At 44.2% G+C, this 18,186-nt stretch overlaps 1 protein-coding gene across 1 annotated transcript in view; it reads left to right on the top strand.

Annotated features, from left to right (window-relative positions):
- The window catches only part of PHF11 (PHD finger protein 11), a 196,737-nt gene that overhangs the window by 47,665 nt on the left and 130,886 nt on the right, over window positions 1-18,186 (top strand). Inside the window, exons 4-5 of the mRNA XM_075851785.1 lie at window positions 5,362-5,402; window positions 8,542-8,627. Coding sequence (XP_075707900.1) covers window positions 5,362-5,402; window positions 8,542-8,627 — 127 coding nt within the window. The remainder of the gene's footprint in view (window positions 1-5,361; window positions 5,403-8,541; window positions 8,628-18,186) is intronic.

Genomic DNA, 18,186 nt, shown 5'->3' with positions numbered 1-18,186 from the left:
CTGCAGTGTGTCTCGCTAAGAAACAGCCCTCATGCCACTACATTTATGAAAAAATAAATTAGTTAAGGCTCTCATAAGTCAGGAAAGAAAAATATGCAGTTGTGCAGGCCCGAGGGGAACATTTCTTTTGGTTTAAAATGCGATTTATCAAGGCCCTAAAATTAGGGAACCAGAAAGGGGAGGACCCAAACATATCTGCTGGAAGCAAGGGTGCACGTATTATACTAGGACAACGCTTTCCCAGCAAAATTCCCCAAACTGCAAAGGTGCAGTGTGTGTACCAAAAGGGGGATAACGAAGGACATTTATCAGTGCGACAGTGGCCTGTGCATAAAGGATTGCTTCACAGCGTAACACACATCTATGGATTATTTTACCCCATTATTATAGTACCTGACTATGCCCCTGATGTATTCTGCCCAGCTTACATATGCCCACACATTATAAACTAAAATACCAGTAAAAATCCAAACAAAACTACTACCAAGCAAAATCTACGCTCCAAAAGCCAAACTGCGCTCCCTCCTTCCTGAACCCTACAGCGTGCCCAAACAGCAGTTTACTTTCACATATATGGCATCGCCATACCCGGAAGAACCCTTCTAACAATTTTTGGGGTGTGTGTCCCCAGTGGCACAAGCTAGGCATGACATATTTGCCACTGAAATGGCATATCTAGGAAAAAATTTACATTTTTACTTTGCAGCATCCGTAGGGCAATCATTTATGGAAAAGACCTGTGGGGTGAAAATGCTCACTACACCCCTTAAAAAATGCCTTGAGGGGTGCAGTTTCTAAAATGGGGTCACTTCTCAGGGGTTTCTTTTATTAGTTCACATCAGAGCCTCTGCAATTATGAACCAGTACTTTGTAAATCGCCAAATTAGTCTATTTTGCATGGTACTCTTTCACTCCTGAGCCTGGTCGAATGTCCAGGCAAAAAATTAGGGCCACATGTAGGGTGACTCTAATTATTATGCTGTGTTTCCCGGTTTTAGAGAGCCGTCTTGTTATGGTGCACAAGCTGGGCACCACATATATGCATATCTCTGCAAAAAATCCCATTTTCACTCTGCAACATCGAGTGCACACTAATATCTGCAAAACACCTGTGGGGTTAACATTCCCACTACACCCCTAGGTGAATACCTTGAGGAGTGTAGTTTCCAAAATGGGGTCACTTCTGGGGGGTTTCCACTGTTTTGGTCCAACAGGGGCTTTGCAAATGCAACATAGAGCCCAGAAACCAATCCAGCAAAACCTGCACTCCAAAAGCCAAATGGCGCTCCTTCCCTTCTAAGCCCTACTGTGTGTCCAAACTGTTGTTTATGACCACATGTGGGGTATTGTTTTACTCGGGAGAAATTGCTTTACAAATATTGTGGTGCTTTTTCTCCTGTAGTTATTGTGGAAATTAGAAAAATGTAGCTAAACCTACATTTTCTTTGAATAAATTTAGATTTTCATTTTCTCGGCCTACTTCCAATAATTTATGCTAAATACCTATGGGGTCAAAATGCTCACTTTTCACCTAGATAATTTCCTCAAGGGGTGTAGTCTCCAAAATGGGGTCACTTGTGGGGGGAATCGGCATCACAAGACCTCTTCAATCCTGACATGGTGCCTAAAATATATTCTCATAAAAAGGAGGCCTCAAAATTCACTAGGTGCTTCTGAGGCCTTTGCTTCAGGCCATAACCACACTAGGGCCACATGTGGGATATTTATAAAAACTGCAGAATCTGGGCAATAAATATTGAGTTGTGTTACTCTTGTAAAACCTTCTGTGTTACAAAAAAAAATGGATAAATTATGAATTTCTGAATAAAAAAATTTCATTTGTAGATTTCACCTTTACTTTAATTCCTGTGAAATGTCTAAAGGGTTAAGAAACTTTATAAATGCTGTTTTAAATATTTTGAGGGGTTCAGTCTTTAAAATGGGGTGAATTATTGGGGGTTTTTAATATATAAGGCCCTCAAAGCCACTTCACACCTGTACTGGCCCCTGAAAATACAGCCTTTTGAAATTTTCTTCAAAATGTGAGAAATTGCAGCTAAAGTTCTAAGCCTTGTAACATCCTAGAAAAATAAAAGGATGTTCAAAAAACGATGCCAATCTAAAGTAGACATATGGGGGATGTTAATTAGCAAATATTTTGTGTGGTACAGTTGCCTGTCTTAAAAGCCGATACATTTAAATTGAAAAAAAAAATTTAGGTGTTTTCCACAATTAAATACTGAATGTATCAAGCAAATTTTGCCAGTAACATAAAGTCCAATGAGTCACGAGAAAACAGTCTCCGAATCGCTCGGATAGGTAAAAGCATTCCGATGTCATTACCACATAATGTGAAACAGGTCAGATTTGAAAAATGTCGGGAATGTCAAAAGTGGCCAAAGAGGGAAGGGGTTAAACCTTAATGTACTGGCATATATCTATATGCCAGGACATTAGTCTGTGTTTTGAAAGTACACAGGCAGTTGCAAGGACATACCTCACTATGCCTAACCTCATGAAATTTGGTCAGACAGCCCTGTGGTCCTTCAATGGACCCTGAGCTGTCTGCCTATTTATGATATGTCCCTTGACCGCGTCACAGGGATTCCCTGTGATGCAATCCAATGGGCATCCTCCCTTCTCATTTACCCCTTGAATGCTGCGGTCAGCTTTGATTGCAGCATTCACGGGAATAGCGTCGGAGATGAGGTTTCCCTGATCTCCGACGTTAGAGCGGTGCTGCGGCTATGCAATATAGCCATTGCCCCGCTCCTGACAAGTGTACGAGTGCGCGATCACTGAGGAGAGGTGACGTGGCCGGCGCTGCACTAATGACTGGCGGCGCAGGCACTGAAGACGAAACATGGGGGTGTTTGGCAGTGTGCTCGCCATGTTCTGTCTTCAGTGCCGGCAATCATTAGTGCAGCGCCGGCCACATCACATCACATTCTGTAACGTCTGCCGCGCCGTTCCACGCTGCTTCCATGGCCTCTGCTCCGGTTCCCGTACCCTCCATTCCCTCATGCTCGTCCCGAGCTCCACTCACCCGATCCGGACGCTCTGCAGGCTCTGGGCGTCGTCGGGTAACTGCATCTCTCACCTTCCTCCACGGCCGTCATCCACGATGTGCGGCTGCAGCCACAAGAGGACGCGCGCACGGACTCTTCCCTTCTTAAAGGGCCAGCACATGCAAAAATCCTAAGACTTCCTATTTAAGAATCCTCCTCCCTCAGATCCTTACTTGTTCAACCAAGTTATCCCTATGAGCTTCCCTGTACCCAATTTCCCTGTTACCTTGCCTTCTGCCTTTGTCTGGGTTTCCCGTTGTGACCTCTGCCTGAACTTGTACTATCCTTGGCTGCCACCTGCCTTGACCTATTGCTATCCATACCCTTAACGATGTCTGCTGCCTGTCCTGACTTCTGGCCTATTCATCTGATTGCCTCTAAACCTGCTGTGCCAAGCGTTGCCCTGGGTTACAAACACCATCTTACACAAGTAAACCGGTGAGAACCGTTATACATGCTGACCGCGTGCGCACTTGTCAGGACTCAATGACTGTATTACACAGCCACAGCTACGCTCTAGCAACATTCATGTATTACTATGCTTAGCTATGCGGCAGCATTACATCAAAGTAGTGACTACATTCAGGTATTACAACGCTGCAGCCGCACAGCTTAATATCGAAATACATGAATTAACTCTATTGAACCATTTGAGGGTGCACGGTATCAACACCGTATCGAAGTTTCGATGCATCGTGCAACCCTAGGCGTGACTAATAGTCTGCTAGCCAGCATGGTACACTACACTTACCCATGTGACTGGCACCTTATAGAAGAAGCCTTATCTTTGCAATTAGAACAGCACGTGAGAGAAGAATGTAAATAAATTTACTGTTTCGGGGGCTGCGTTTTCTCTCTACAGGAAATAATTCTCATTGGGGAGATTTAAAGTTCATTCACAATTTTATTGGTACAGTCTAAAAGCTATGTGTTTCAGAACCGGACCGGAACCTTCCTCAGGAAATGCACAGTGTATACATGCTAATGAGCTAACCTAATTAGTATCTAAGCAAGACATAGGTGTAACACAATAACCCGTGACTTCACTGACTTTCGCGGTGGCACTTGTGGGGTTTCACTGGAGAGAAATGCAACGCCTGGAACAAAGTGCATTTTTTTTTCTCCATTCTTTTCTTTTGCACTTGATCAGGCCTCAAAGGACCCATGAAGTACTCGAGACAACAGTTTTACGACTTCACAGGTGGTTTAGATGTTGTTCTCCCACCACCATGCCACCAGTTTAGAATAACCTAACTTTTTACTTTATTTAAAATTTTACCAATAATACTGCTTTATGTTCGCTTTGTGATTATTTTTAGCTCTTGAGAAATTGTAAGACTAAGCAGCCACCCCCTCATGTATAATAGGTGTATGAGCGGCTGCTCATCAGTATTTTGAACCTGTGCAACCTTCTCCTATAACATTGTGGCTTGTCTGCATCCTGCTGGGAACTGGTACCTGCCCTTGTATTCATGAGTATGGCATTTTTACTGTTATTTTAAGTATTTTTTTTTCCAATTCCTGTGATTTGTATATAATAATATAAATGCTTTTTGAACATACGAAAAAGTATTTAGATGACAAAACCATACATAGTGTTTACATCATGCAATTTTGAGTAATTACCCCTCATTGAGAGAGTTTGAGCCATGTGTATGCAGCCTGTACAGCAGTGCACGGAGACCATGCGGCTCCCTAGTACGGAGCTGTACATTGCTGCTGTACAGGCTGCATCAGGTGCCACATTAACAGACCTTTTCTCCCCTAGAAGCAATGCATTTAGCGGAGAAAACTCCCATATATACAGCATCCGATGGAGCATGCCACTTATTTTTTTCAGTCTGATCTGTATGAAATCCAACTGAAAAAGCTTCTGTATGCAATTGGAAGCATACAAAGGTACAGTAAGGTTGGGTTCCCACAGTGCAGATTTGCTGCAGACTTGCTTTTGTTTTTGTTTTTTTTAGCCAAAATCAGGAATGGAACCTAAACCGAAGAAATATATCCTGGATCCAATTCTGGTTTTGGCTGAAAAAACGCATGCAAAATCTGCAGCAAATCTGCACTGTGGGAACTCAACCTAAAGGCCCCATGCTCATGTAGCCCTATTACATATAGTATCTATGCAAAATGGAGCTGTAATACGGCTGTGGGCATGAAGACTTAGGACTTGTGCACATGGCAAAGCCACATGCACAGAGACTGTACAGCATCAAGCCGGTTCTCTTCAGGTCTGTATTACCTATTAAAAGTAAACTGGTTCTTTAATTGAATAAATTTATCTGTTTTACAGTGTTCATTGTGTTAAGCATAAAAGTCCAACGACTGCTAATGGTAAGTCCTTTTGTTGCCGTTTCTGTTATTGTCTTCTTGTTTATCTGTTAAACTTTTAACATGGTGTGAATACACCATTATAACTAAATATGTTCAGCGCATACACTACCGTTCAAAAGTTTGGGGTCACCCAGACAATTTTGTGTTTTCCATGAAAACTCACACTTAAATTTATCAAATGAGTTGCAAAATGACTAGAAAATATAGTCAAGACATTGACAAGGTGAGAAATAATGATTTTTATTTGAAATAATAATTTTCTCCTTCAAACTTTGCTTTCGTCAAAGAATGCTCCATTTGCAGCAATTACAGCATTGCAGACCTTTAGCATTCTAGCTGTTAATTTGCTGAGATTTCACCCCATGCTTCCAGAAGGCCCTCCCACAAGTTGGATTGGCTCGATGGGCACTTCTTGCGTACCATACGGGTCAAGCTGCTCCCACAACAGCTCTATGGGGTTGAGATCTGATGACTGCGCTGACCACTCCATTACAGATAGAATACCAGCTGCCTGCTTCTTCCCTAAATAGTTCTTGCATAATTTGGAGGTGTGCTTTGGGTCATTGTCCTGTTGTAGGATGAAATTGGCTCCAATCAAGCGCTGTCCACAGGGTATGGCATGGCGTTGCAAAATGGAGTGATAGCCTTCCTTATTCAAAATCCCTTTTACTTTGTACAAATCTCCCACTTTACCAGCACCAAAGCAACCCCAGGCCATCACATTACCTCCACCATGCTTGACAGATGGCGTCAGGCACTCTTCCAGCATCTTTTCAGTTGTTCTGCGTCTCACAAATGTTCTTCTGTGTGATCCAAACACCTCAAACTTCGATTCGTCTGTCCATAACACTTTTTTCCAATCTTCCTCTGTCCAATGTCTGTGTTCTTTTGCCCATATTAATCTTTTCCTTTTATTAGCCAGTCTCAGATATGGCTTTTTCTTTGCCACTCTGCACTGAAGGCCAGCATCCCGGAGTCGCCTCTTCACTGTAGACGTTGACACTGGCGTTTTGCGGGTACTATTTAATGAAGCTGCCAGTTGAGGACCTGTGAGGCGTCTATTTCTCAAACTAGAGACTCTAATGTACTTGTCTTGTTGCTCAGTTGTGCAGCGGGGCCTCCCACTTCTTTCTACTCTGGTTAGAGCCTGTGTGTGTTGTCCTCTGAAGGGAGTAGTACACACAGTTTTAGGAAATCTTCAGTTTCTTGGCAATTTCTCGCATGGAATAGCCTTCATTTCTAAGAACAAGAATAGACTGCCGAGTTTCACATGAAAGCTCTCTTTTTCTAGCCATTTGGAGAGTTTAATCGAACCCACAAATGTAATGCTCCAGATTCTCAACTAGCTCAAAGGAATGTCAGTTTTATAGCTCCTCTAAACAGCAAAACTGTTTACAGCGGTGCTAACATAATTGCACAAGGGTTTTCAAGTGTTTTCTAATCATCCATTAGCCTTCTAACACAGTTGGCAAACACAATGTACCATTAGAACACTGGAGTGATGGTTACTGGAAATAGGCCTCTATACACCTATGTAGATATTGCATTAAAAACCAAACGTTTGCAGCTAGAATAGTCATTTAGCACATTAACAATGTATAGAGTGTATTTCTTTAATGTTATCTTCATTGAAAAAAAACTGTGCTTTTCTTGCAAAAATAAGGAAATTTTTAAGTGACCCTAAACTTTTGAACGGTCTGGCAAAATCTCCTGATGTATGAGCTGAACCTAGCTACCTGACTTGTGCTACTGTGTGTCATAACATACCTCCAGTAAATGTAGAAAAGGAATAGTTCTGATTTTTATACAAAAAGGATAACAAGCAACTATAGCGAATGTTTCTATGGGTCAAAGGTTGTTGAAAAAAAAGATTCAAAGCTCTACGTTTTTGGATAGTAGAAGTTGCCAATTCAGCAAACCGTTGTATAGGATGATTCGATATTTGAAGATCTGTGCTGTCACAAATAGCACACAATAGTTGATCTTCAACTTGGTAGTGATGTATTTTGACAAAGCTATGAATTGGACTGCCGTCAATATATGGTACCATTTAAGATATTTGCACTTCTGTTAATAGCGCTCAGATTCTATGGGTCAGATTTACTAATAGTGTCATGAATTTTGACAGCTTACAAATAGACTAGATGCGTCAAATTTATTACCGTGACTCATGCTGAATGATAAATTTGGCGCATCTCAGAGACTTCTGTCTAACTTTATACTGCTTCTTGGTTGGCTTACTTTAAAGCAATTTGGTGCATCTAATACCACGCCCCATCCCGCTAAGCCATGCCCCTTTTTGGCACATTTCATTAATGAATTTGTGTAAAATAATTTGCCCCAAATAGAAGGTGCATCTTAGGCCAGAATTCTGGCGCAACACCAATAGTAAATCTGCCCCTCTGTCCCAAGATTGAAAGTCGGCTGTTCGTTCTGGCACTAAGGAAAGTATATTCTGAGTATACAGGTGGTTGGGGAACCGCAGGTTGCGATATTGATAAATTAGAGTATTGGATGGATTTAACCCTCTGCCATAGCTTGTTTTATAGGGGAAACTTTGGGCTAGCAGGACTGAAGTGTGGTGTGTATTCATCAAAAAAGGGTCATCCAAAAGTATGACATTGTGTTAGAAGAAGCATGATCAGCAGTATTCTGCGAAGGAGTTCCAGGAAAGCAGGGACCCCATCTTTGATTTATCTGCCAATGTCCCGTTTTTCTATTTTTCCTTGGGAACTTGGCCTTTAGTCTGACCTTTTGGCATCCAGACAGCCGCTGGAATTCTGTTGGAGGAGGAAAAGGTCAAAAGCTCCGTGTTCAGTTCGAAGAAAAGCTAATTATTTCTTAAAGACCGGCCTGGTGCAGAGCAAACTCAGAGCTCGTCCGACTGCGCAACCATCCCCCAACATAAAACTTTTTAAATTGATTTTTCACATGATTGTTGGTGATTTCTCTTGTGCTTCCATATGCAGATACACCATATGCAATGCTTTCAAACACAATGTACAATTTACATTAAGAACATAAAGCGTTGAGTATGGTGTACTTCGACACATTGGTAAAGTTCAGTAAAATGTTCATATTTTTAATTACTAAGTTATTTAGAGACTTTGAGACTTTATTGATATGTCATATTTTTCAGAGGTCACGCAGAATGTGCGAGAAAATGAACAGTCAGAAGTCCACTTCCTTTTACCTATTGACTCAACTATTGAAATAGAAGAGGAGGTCAGTACATTGTAAAAAATTTAAAGTTACCTTTAGTATGTCAAAGCTACTTTATTTATTATAGTCCAAAATTCTTGTTTGCCATTGGAAACAGTGGACAGATTACTATATTACTTTTGTCAATTATTGTGCAGACATCGAGCCAGCATGGAATGCCTGGAGATTTCAGCTCAGCAGCCACAGAATGATCAGTGGAGCTCTGCAACATAAGGGTATTTTTACACGTAGTAGATTTGCTGCAGACATTTCTGCAACTAAGCATCTGTTCCATACATCTGAATAGGATTGTTTCTGTAGCATGTCCATGGATTTATATATAGCCCATTGACAGGGGTGTAACTAGGAAAGACTGGGCCCCATAGCAAACTTTTGACTGGGGCCCCCCTCCCCTGGGTGTCACACAACCCCCCCCTTGTAGATAGTGCCTTTTTTTACAGCCCCCCCTGTAGATAACGCCATACAGCCCCCCTGTAGATAACGCCATACAGCCCCCTCTGTAGATAGCGCCATACAGCCCCCGGTAGATAATGCCATACAGCCCCCTCTGTAGATAGCGCCATACAGCCCCCCTGTAGAAAGCGCTATACAGCCCCCCTGTAGAAAGCGCCATACAGCCCCCCCTGTAGAGAACGCCATACAGCCCCCCTGTAGAGAACGCCATACAGCCCCCCTGTAGAGAACGCCATACAGCCCCCCCCTGTAGATAACGCCATTTGTTATCTACAAAGGGGGCTGTATGGCGTTATCTACAGGGGGGACTCTGTATGGCGTTCTCTACAGAGGGGGCTGTATGGCGCTACCTACAGGGGGGGCTGTATGGCGTTCTCTACAGGGGGGGCTGTATGGCGTTATCTACAGGGGGGCTGTAAGATGTTATCTACAGAGGGGGCTGTATGGAGTTCTCTACAGAGGGGGGGGGCTGTATGGCGTTATCTACAGAGGGGGCTGTATGGCGCTAACGCCATTCAGCCCCCCTGTAGAGAACGCCATTCAGCCCCCCCTGTAGAGAACGCCAGTCAGCCCCCCCTGTAGAGAACGCCAGTCAGCCCCCCCCTGTAGAGAACACCATTCAGCCCCCCCCCTGTAGGGAACGCCATACAGCCCCCCCTGTAGAGAACGCCAGTCAGCCCCCCCCTGTAGAGAACACCATTCAGCCCCCCCCTGTAGGGAACGCCATACAGACCCCCCCTGTAGGGAAAGCCATACAGCCCCCCACCCTGTATGGAACGCCATTCAGCCTCCCCCCCTGTAGGGAACGCCGTACAGCGTCCCCCCTCCCAAAAAAATGCAACCTACAATGTGTCCTACAAAAGACATGGATCCCCTATCCACAGGATAGGGGATACATGTGTGATCACTGGCAGCGATAGGGAGAACGGGGGACCGAAAGTCTCCCAAGTTCTCCATGACTAACCTCTGACTTCCGGCATCTGCGCAGCTCAATAAAAATGAAAGGAGCGCTGGTCACGCATGCGCACAAGCGCGACCGGCGCTCCATTCATTTCTACGGAGCTGCCGACACAGACCCCGGAAGTCCGAGGTTTGTTATGGAGAACTTTCTTGGACTTTCAGTCCCCCGTTCTCCCTATCGCTGCCAGCGATCAAACATGTATCCCCTGTCCTGTGGATAGGGGATACATGTCTTTTGTTTAATGGCAGAGCGGGGAGATACCTCACTGCTCTGCCGTAGTGTTAAGTGGCGTCCCGCTGTAGCAGCCATAGCGGCTGCTAGCGGAGCCTCCGGCCAAGGTGGGGGCCCGTTCCGGCGGGCGACGCGGGACCCCCCATGCCGCGGGCCCCGTAGCAGCCGCTACGGCTGCTACAGCGGTAGTTACGCCACTGCCCATTGAGATATACTGTATGTAACCGTTGCAGATGTTTCCTCAAAAAATCTGCCACGTGTGCACAAAACCTTAGGCCACATTCACACATGGTGAATTTAGATCTGCAACAAAAGTACAGTATGATGCAAGTTTATGGGACTTTAGAAATCCCCATTCATGCTCCACAGAAAAAAAATCTGTTCAGAATTGAGAACATGTTGTACAAATATTACTTATTGTATTATGAGAGGTAAAGTCTGTGTCAAAATCTGCAGCGTGTGAACATACCCTTAGGCTGTATTTACACATTGAACACACACACACACACCATTTTTTGGGTTACTAAAAATGTGGTTGCCAGATGTTTGTTGGTAGTCAATAGTAGAATATGGAGTTCTCTACACTCAAAGCCTTTTTATTTTCCCCGCTGAAGTTTTTACCCATAGTTGGCATGCTCTAGGTGTGTTTACGAGGTCATTTTCCACCTATAGACCACAATTTTAACAATGGAGTCCTTGTACAGGCCGTAACTCAAGATCATTATAAGATGAGTAATTCAATGTACTTTCAAAGTTACTCATGAATGTGTATTAAGGGGAAGCTGTCAATCACTTTGAGTGGGCGTGGGAAACCACAGACCAGGCACTATATGGTGAGAAACGAGTACGGGAGCCAAAATTTTGAAGTAAATTAAATATTCTTCTGTACTATTTGTAAGAAAAGATAAGCCGATCCTTTCAGCAGCTCCTCCGCTATCTCATGCTGGTCTCAGTTTGGCCTGACAGGTCTGCATTAATTCTATATGTAAATTGCAAAGTATTGTTTCTAGAAATAATTTGTATAATGTAAATTTTTGGTTAATTTTTCAGTTAAAGCATAAAAAGTAATTTGTGCTGAATTTCCATACAAAATCCTGAATTGGGACACATAATTAAGGCCCCCTAAAGCATAATCTTAGCGCACTCACATACGTAGCAGACTTGTTCAAGATTTTCCGCAGCATTTCCGCAGTGCTTCTGCAGCAAAATCCACACATGTTGTATGCAGATTTTGCTGCGGGTTTTCCCCTTTCTATATTGAAAAGAGTGAAATCTGCAGTGAACATCCAGAACAGAATGAGCATGCTGAAGATTTTGAAATCTGATCTAACTTCTGAAAAATATTCAGTAGTATGTAGATGAGATTTTTAAAATCTCATCCACTTAACCCACAGCGGAAGACTGTTGCAGGTTTCAGGCCGCAAAATATGGATGAAAAATCCATAACCGTAAATTGTAATATATTACACGTCTATTTTAGGGTAATTGGCTCGGGGCTAGCGTTACGACAATGATTGGCGGGGGGCGGGGTGAATGCTTTTTTTGGGATGGGTATTATATGTGTATTATTATTTATTTTTGCACTTTACTTTACTTTTGTTTTTTTATTACTATGTTCTGTCTCTCAAAAGAAAAGACCTTTGGGGGACTTCTTTCTTCTTTTACAACATGTTTTTCCACTGTAACTTTTACAGGGGAAATCAGCCATCTCATAGTAACTATTGTCACTAATAGGGCTGTGCTGGTTCTAGTAAGACCCAGCAGCAGCCTGCCACTAATTGCATTCCGGCGATCATGTGACCAGTCACATGATCACTGGGACCAATAGAGACCGCGGCGCTGCCTCTATTCATATATAGAAGAGATCGGAGAAGATAGAAGCAGCGAAAGCTGCTTCTATCTTCTTTCTCCTCAGGGTCCCCAGTAGTAAGCTAAAACCCGTGCCGCAAATAGCTATGGCGCAGGTTTTAAGGACCCTGACCGCTGGCGGTCAGGAACCGGTTAAGTAAAGCACTTACAGCAGACGATCGTAACTGCCATAGAGCGGTGGAGCAGTGCTTAGTACTTTCGCATAGTCTCTATTCAGCCTGCTCTTCCCTGCACTTTCTTCCTCTGTTCAGCACATGGGCAGTTATTACAGTGCTGGGGAACAGTGCTCAGCGCTCCAGCATATAGTCAGAGCACTTTCTAGAACACTGATACATCAGGGACAGAGGTTTTAGGATACAATTGAAATTTTGTTTGCTTTGTTTAATAAATACATGTTCAAAACAAAGCACCCACATCAGAAGTAGATGTGGGGTCTAGGTTAAACTAAAGCACCCATTCTGCACTAAACCTTTACTGCCTCAAAACACCTAAGCCCTTTATAGCGATAAGAATATCTTCACAATAAAAGCAGATGTAGTAATCAGGTTCTCTCTTGATACTGCATGAGTTTTCTACTAACACTATGTTTTGAATATGATTTATTATTCTCATATAATCAGAGAGCAATGCTCTCCCATACAATTCTAACATAGGATACTAACATCAAGGCAAGTAGCCCACACTCTACACAATAAGGTGCAGATATAGGTGCTTCTATCTCAGTCCGGTTGTGGACAAGTACGATATTTACAATCCATCATAAAAGGCACACATATCATTTATGGTCAATATAACGTGACCACTACAGTATAATACGGTTGGGGACCATATTGCATATTAGGGATAATTGTCCCTCAAGAATGCAATAATAGGGGTCTCTGCATTCGTCATATTTTTACCAACTATTGATTTAAAAAAAATAAAATAAAAAATATCAATAAATAAAGATAACATTTTAATAGCAATGGCAACAAAACTACACACAGTCCTATCTTTTACCTTCCCCTTACAGTTTACTCTCTCCTCAGGACCAAAACACTTCGAGTCCACAAGATAAAAGGTCCTTCCTCCAACCTTCTTGAAATTCCGTATTTCTTTGACCTCAAAAACATCAGCCGAACGTCTAGGAGCTGTAATAAAATTAGGGGACTTACTGTAACGGTTGAGGACCACATGTTTTAGGAGAGACACATGGAAGGAATTGTGAATTTTGAGAGTAGAAGGCAACGTAGCTTGTATGACTAACACTGTAGTCTTGAAAGACATCAAGGGACCGAGAAACCTGGGAGCAAATTTGTAGAATGTAATTTTCAGGCGAATGTTCCTAGAAGATAACCAGACCTTTTGATTCCGGGTGTGAACTGATGAGGCGGCCTTCTTTTCTTATCAGCTTACTTCTTCATGCGATCCACTGCCTGCAGGATCGCAGACTTGGTTTGCTGCCAGATCTGGAGAAAACTCTTGTATGAAACATTAGCTGTAGGAACTTGAGATGTAGCAGGTACAGGAAGAGGAACACGAGGATTTTGGCTGTAGATTGATGAAAAATGGAGAAGCAGCAGTAGATTCACTCTTGTGATTATTATAAGAGAATTTAGCCCATGGAAGGAGATCTACCCAGTTGTCATGTTGAGCAGCTATGAAATGGTGGAGATAATTTTCAACACATGGTTAATTTATTCGACTTGACTGTTGCATTGTGGATGGTATGCAGGTGATAAGTCCAATTCCACATCCAGAAGTTTGCACAGAGCTCTCCAGAATTTGAATGTGAATTGAACGCCCCAATCAGGCACGATATTGAAGGGTAATCCATTCAGATGAAAGACATGCTGAACAAATAGGCTTGCCAGGTGCGGAGCTGTGGGGAGGCCTGACAGGGGTACAAAACGTGACCATTTGGAAAAACAGTCAACAACCACCCAAACAGTGGTGCATCCATCAGAAAGCGGAAGATCTGTAATAAAATCCGTGACAATCTGTTGCCAAGGGCTTTTCTGAACTGGCAGGGGTTGGATTAGGCCTGCAGCCTTGGAATGAGTCATTTTATTTTGGGCACACTTGGTACAAGGGGAGACAGGAGGAATGTATGAGATCCGCAGAGGGTTAATGGGAATAGTACAGGAAGGGTCAATGATATTCTGGGGAACCTCTATTAGGTCATCTGTCTCAAACAAACGAGATAGTGCATCAACTTTAACGTTTATGTCGGCAGGACGGAAATGGAGTTGGAAATTGAATATGGCGAAAAAAGTGACAACCTGGCTTGACGTGGGTTCAGACGTTGTGCTGACTGTAAGTAGGTGGGATTATTGTGATCAGTGTAGATGGCTAAAGGATGTGCAGAACCTTCTAATGTCTCCACACTTCTAAGGCCAACTTGATGGAAAAAAGCTCACAGTCTCCAATGGAATAGTTCCTTTCTGCTACAGAGAAGATTTTTGAGAAGAAGCCACAGGAGACCACTTTTTCCTTGGAGTTTCTTTGAAAGAGAAGTGCTCCAGCACCAATGGAAGAGGCATCAACCTCCAACGAGAACTGCTGGGAAACATCTGGAGGGTGAAGAATGGAGGCAGAAGTGAAGGCCCTCTTAAGATCAGGGAATGCAGATTCTGCTTGAGGGGTCCAATCTTTAGCGTTCACCCCCTTTTTGGTGAGGGCAGAAATGGGAGCAGTAAGTGATGAGTTAGGGATGAACTGACTATAGAAATTTGCAAAACCCCAAAACCTCTGTATAGCACAAAGACCTTGAGAACAAGGCCAATCTAGGGCGGACTTTACTTTTTCCGGATCCATCTGGAGTCTATGATCGGAAACCATATACACCAGGAAGGGCAAAGGTTTCTTTTCGAAGGCGCACTTTTCTAATTTGTCGTAAAGGTTATTGTCATGGCTGTGGGGTATGTGGACCTACTAGACCGCTCCGCCGTAGCCGAGAAGCAGCTGGCCAAGCAATGGTCAAGAACAGTCGTGGCAGATGACACCGGACACAGGCACACACGACTCCAACAATAGGTTTAAGAACAGGAACTAAACACAGCAACAGGATACGGGAAGCAGGAAACGGGAACACTGGCAGCAGGATACAACAAAGGAACCATTTGCATAGACAAACGCAGGAAGACTAGAGGCTTATTCAGACGAACGTGATATCCGTCCGTGCAACACGCCTGATTTTCACGCGCCTCGCACGGACCTAAACTCACGACATGTCCTATATGAAGCACAGCGCTGAAAAGTATGAATGAAAACAGAAAAGCACCACGTGCTTTTCTGTTTACAAACATACAAACAGAGTGTCATGATGGCGGCTGCGCAAAAAGCACGCAGCCGCGCACCATATGATCATGACACACGGAGCTCTTAAGTGCCTTTTGCGCACGCAAAACGCTGCGTTTTTTTGCGTGCGCAAAACGCACACGCTCGTGTGAATCAGGCCTAACTGCTCAGGCAAGGAGAGGAAGGGCAAATAGGTGCGCAGGAGAGAACGCACGCACCCTGCAGGACACTGGAGAGCACTGCAGGCATGTGTGTCGACGTCCCTGAGGAGGGAGACTCTGTGTAATGAAAGGGGGTAGGGAAACAGACAAGTGAGCCCTAATCTACCCGCCACTCAGTCCCTGCCTACTTGCAACGACCCGCCCAAAGCGACGGGGTACAACTGGGCGACGGTCCCTACGCTAAATAAGTGCACGACAGACAAACTGACAAGGGTACACAGAAGCTAAGGGAAATGGGGCAGTTGCCCACGGCAACACCGTGAGCAACAAGAGTGGTGAACGAGCCGAGTCAAACCAGGAGTGTACGAGGTACCAAACGCAGAGCAGGAGAGTAGTCAATAAGCCAGGGTCAATATGAAGCAGGGTCAAATAGATCAAGAAGCTGCAGCAGGGCCAGGAAACCAAACGAGAAGAATCACAAGCAAGGAGGAACAGGAAAGGCAGGTATAAATAGACAGAGGGCGGGAGCTAGCTCCGTCTGGCCAGGCTGTGATAGGCTCTCCCACTCCTAAGCCTGCCATCCTGAGTGGTGGAAGATGGAGTCAGTCTCACAGACATAGAAGCAGGTGCAGACTGATTACCTATGGGCGTTGACACAGAAGCTGTGCCTGGCAGATCCTTTACACTCTGACATAAAGATACAGTCCTGCGGTCGCAGCTGCTGCTAAGTGGGATGTGCCGGCGGTCAACGACCGCGGGCATAAGTTATTCCCCCTTAACTGCGATAGAACTTGGCGAACATGCTTCCGGTGTGTCGTCAGGTCAGGTGAGTACATCAAGATACCATCCAGATACACCACCACACAGACATACAGTAGATCCTGGAATATGTCAACCACGAATTCCTGGAACATATTACATTATCCAAAGTGCATAACAAGATATTCGTAGTGACCATCTCTGGTGTTGAATATGGTTTTCCACTCGTCACATATATGGATGTGGATGAAGTTTTATAAGCCCCACATAGATCCAGCTTGTTGTTGATGGTGATTTTGTTCAAAGCACGATAATCGATGCAAGGCCGGCAGGAGAAGTAAACTTTTTAATGAACCCCCTCTCAAGGATCTCCTTGACATATGCCAATATGGCTTTGGTTCCAGGCAGAGAGAGAGGATAAACCTGTCCACGAGGAGGTGAAGTCACAGGAAGCAACTCGACTGGACAGTCGTAAGGTCAATGCAGAAGCAGGGTCTTCACCTCCTTCTTGTTAGATACGTCCGCATAACAATCATACTGCGGTAATAGTCCAGGAAGAGACTGATGTACAGGAGTTCGGACAGGATGAATCTGGGACAGACTATTATGTAGTCACCGAGGTCCCCACTGGAGAATTTCTCCTTGAATTCCAGTCAAGAATCGGAGCATGTTTATGAAGCCAGGGTTGTCCCAGCCGGACTGGGTTAATAGCCTAAGGTAGAACATAGAAGACAGTCTGTTCTGTGTGTAGAGCTCCCACTTGTAATCTCGATGGTTTGGTGGTGAAGATCATTGGATAGGGCAATGGATGTCTGTTCACAGAAGCCACCGCTAGAGGTTTCTATAGAGGAGTCGTGGGTAAATCGAGACTATCTACGAAGGCCTGGTGTATGAAGTTCCTGGCCACTCCAGAATCCAGATAGGCTGAGACAGGATGAGATTTTCACCTGTGAAAATAGAGACTGCAAAATTCTCTCATAGACTTTCAATTGCTGAGGGCTTTGGTTCACCTAGTGTAGTCTCTCCTGTTAACCCTAGGTTTCTAAGGAAACAAACACAAAATGACCTTTTCTCCCAAAGTACATGCATAGGTGAGCGGAACGTCTATGCTGCCGCTCTTGGTCCGATAGTATGACCAGGTCAACCTCCATTGGTTCTTCAAAGGTAGTAGCGAAAGAATGTAGCAGGGGTCTCTGAAAATTAAGCGCCATTCTAGAGGACTTCTTTAAGGTCTTCTTGAGAGCGTTCTCGGAAACCTCAGGTCTATGTGGGTAGCCAAGAGAATCAGGGCATCCTGGGTAGAAGGGAGATCACTACCTGCCAGCTCATCTTTGATCCTACTGGCTAATCATTGCCGGACGGTTGCCAATAGGGCCTTGTTGGTCCAGGCAAGCTCCGCTGCAAGGGTCGGAATTTTTTTTATGGCGTATTCTCCTTTCTTTGAACCTCCTTGACAAAGGGACAGACGGGAAGCAGCGGCTGAACATCTATGGCCTAGTTCCTTGAAGACTGTGCGAAAGGTGTCTAAAAAGAGCTGCAAGTTCGAAGACTCCAGTCCCTCACTTTCCCAAAGAGGATAAGCCCATGCCAAGGCCTTGCCAGACAACAGGGAGACGATGAAGGCTATTTTTATCTGGTCTGATGGAAACCCATGGGCATGCAATTTGATATGGATCTTACACTGGTTGAGGAAGCCACTGCAAACTTTGGGATCTCCATCAAAGCGGGGTGGAAGTGGTAACTGAATTCCGGCTCCAGAACTGGCAGGAGATGCGACTTGCTGAGGGGTAGATGGAGCTACAGCCTGTGGAGCTCCCAGAGTAGGAACAGGAGAAATGTCCAGGTGATT

This window comes from Rhinoderma darwinii, chromosome 2 (genome assembly GCF_050947455.1).
Source record: "Rhinoderma darwinii isolate aRhiDar2 chromosome 2, aRhiDar2.hap1, whole genome shotgun sequence".
Classification (NCBI taxonomy): domain Eukaryota; kingdom Metazoa; phylum Chordata; class Amphibia; order Anura; family Rhinodermatidae; genus Rhinoderma; species Rhinoderma darwinii.
The sequence above is the reverse complement of the archived record's forward strand: the minus strand, read 5'-3'. Positions and strand labels throughout refer to the sequence as shown.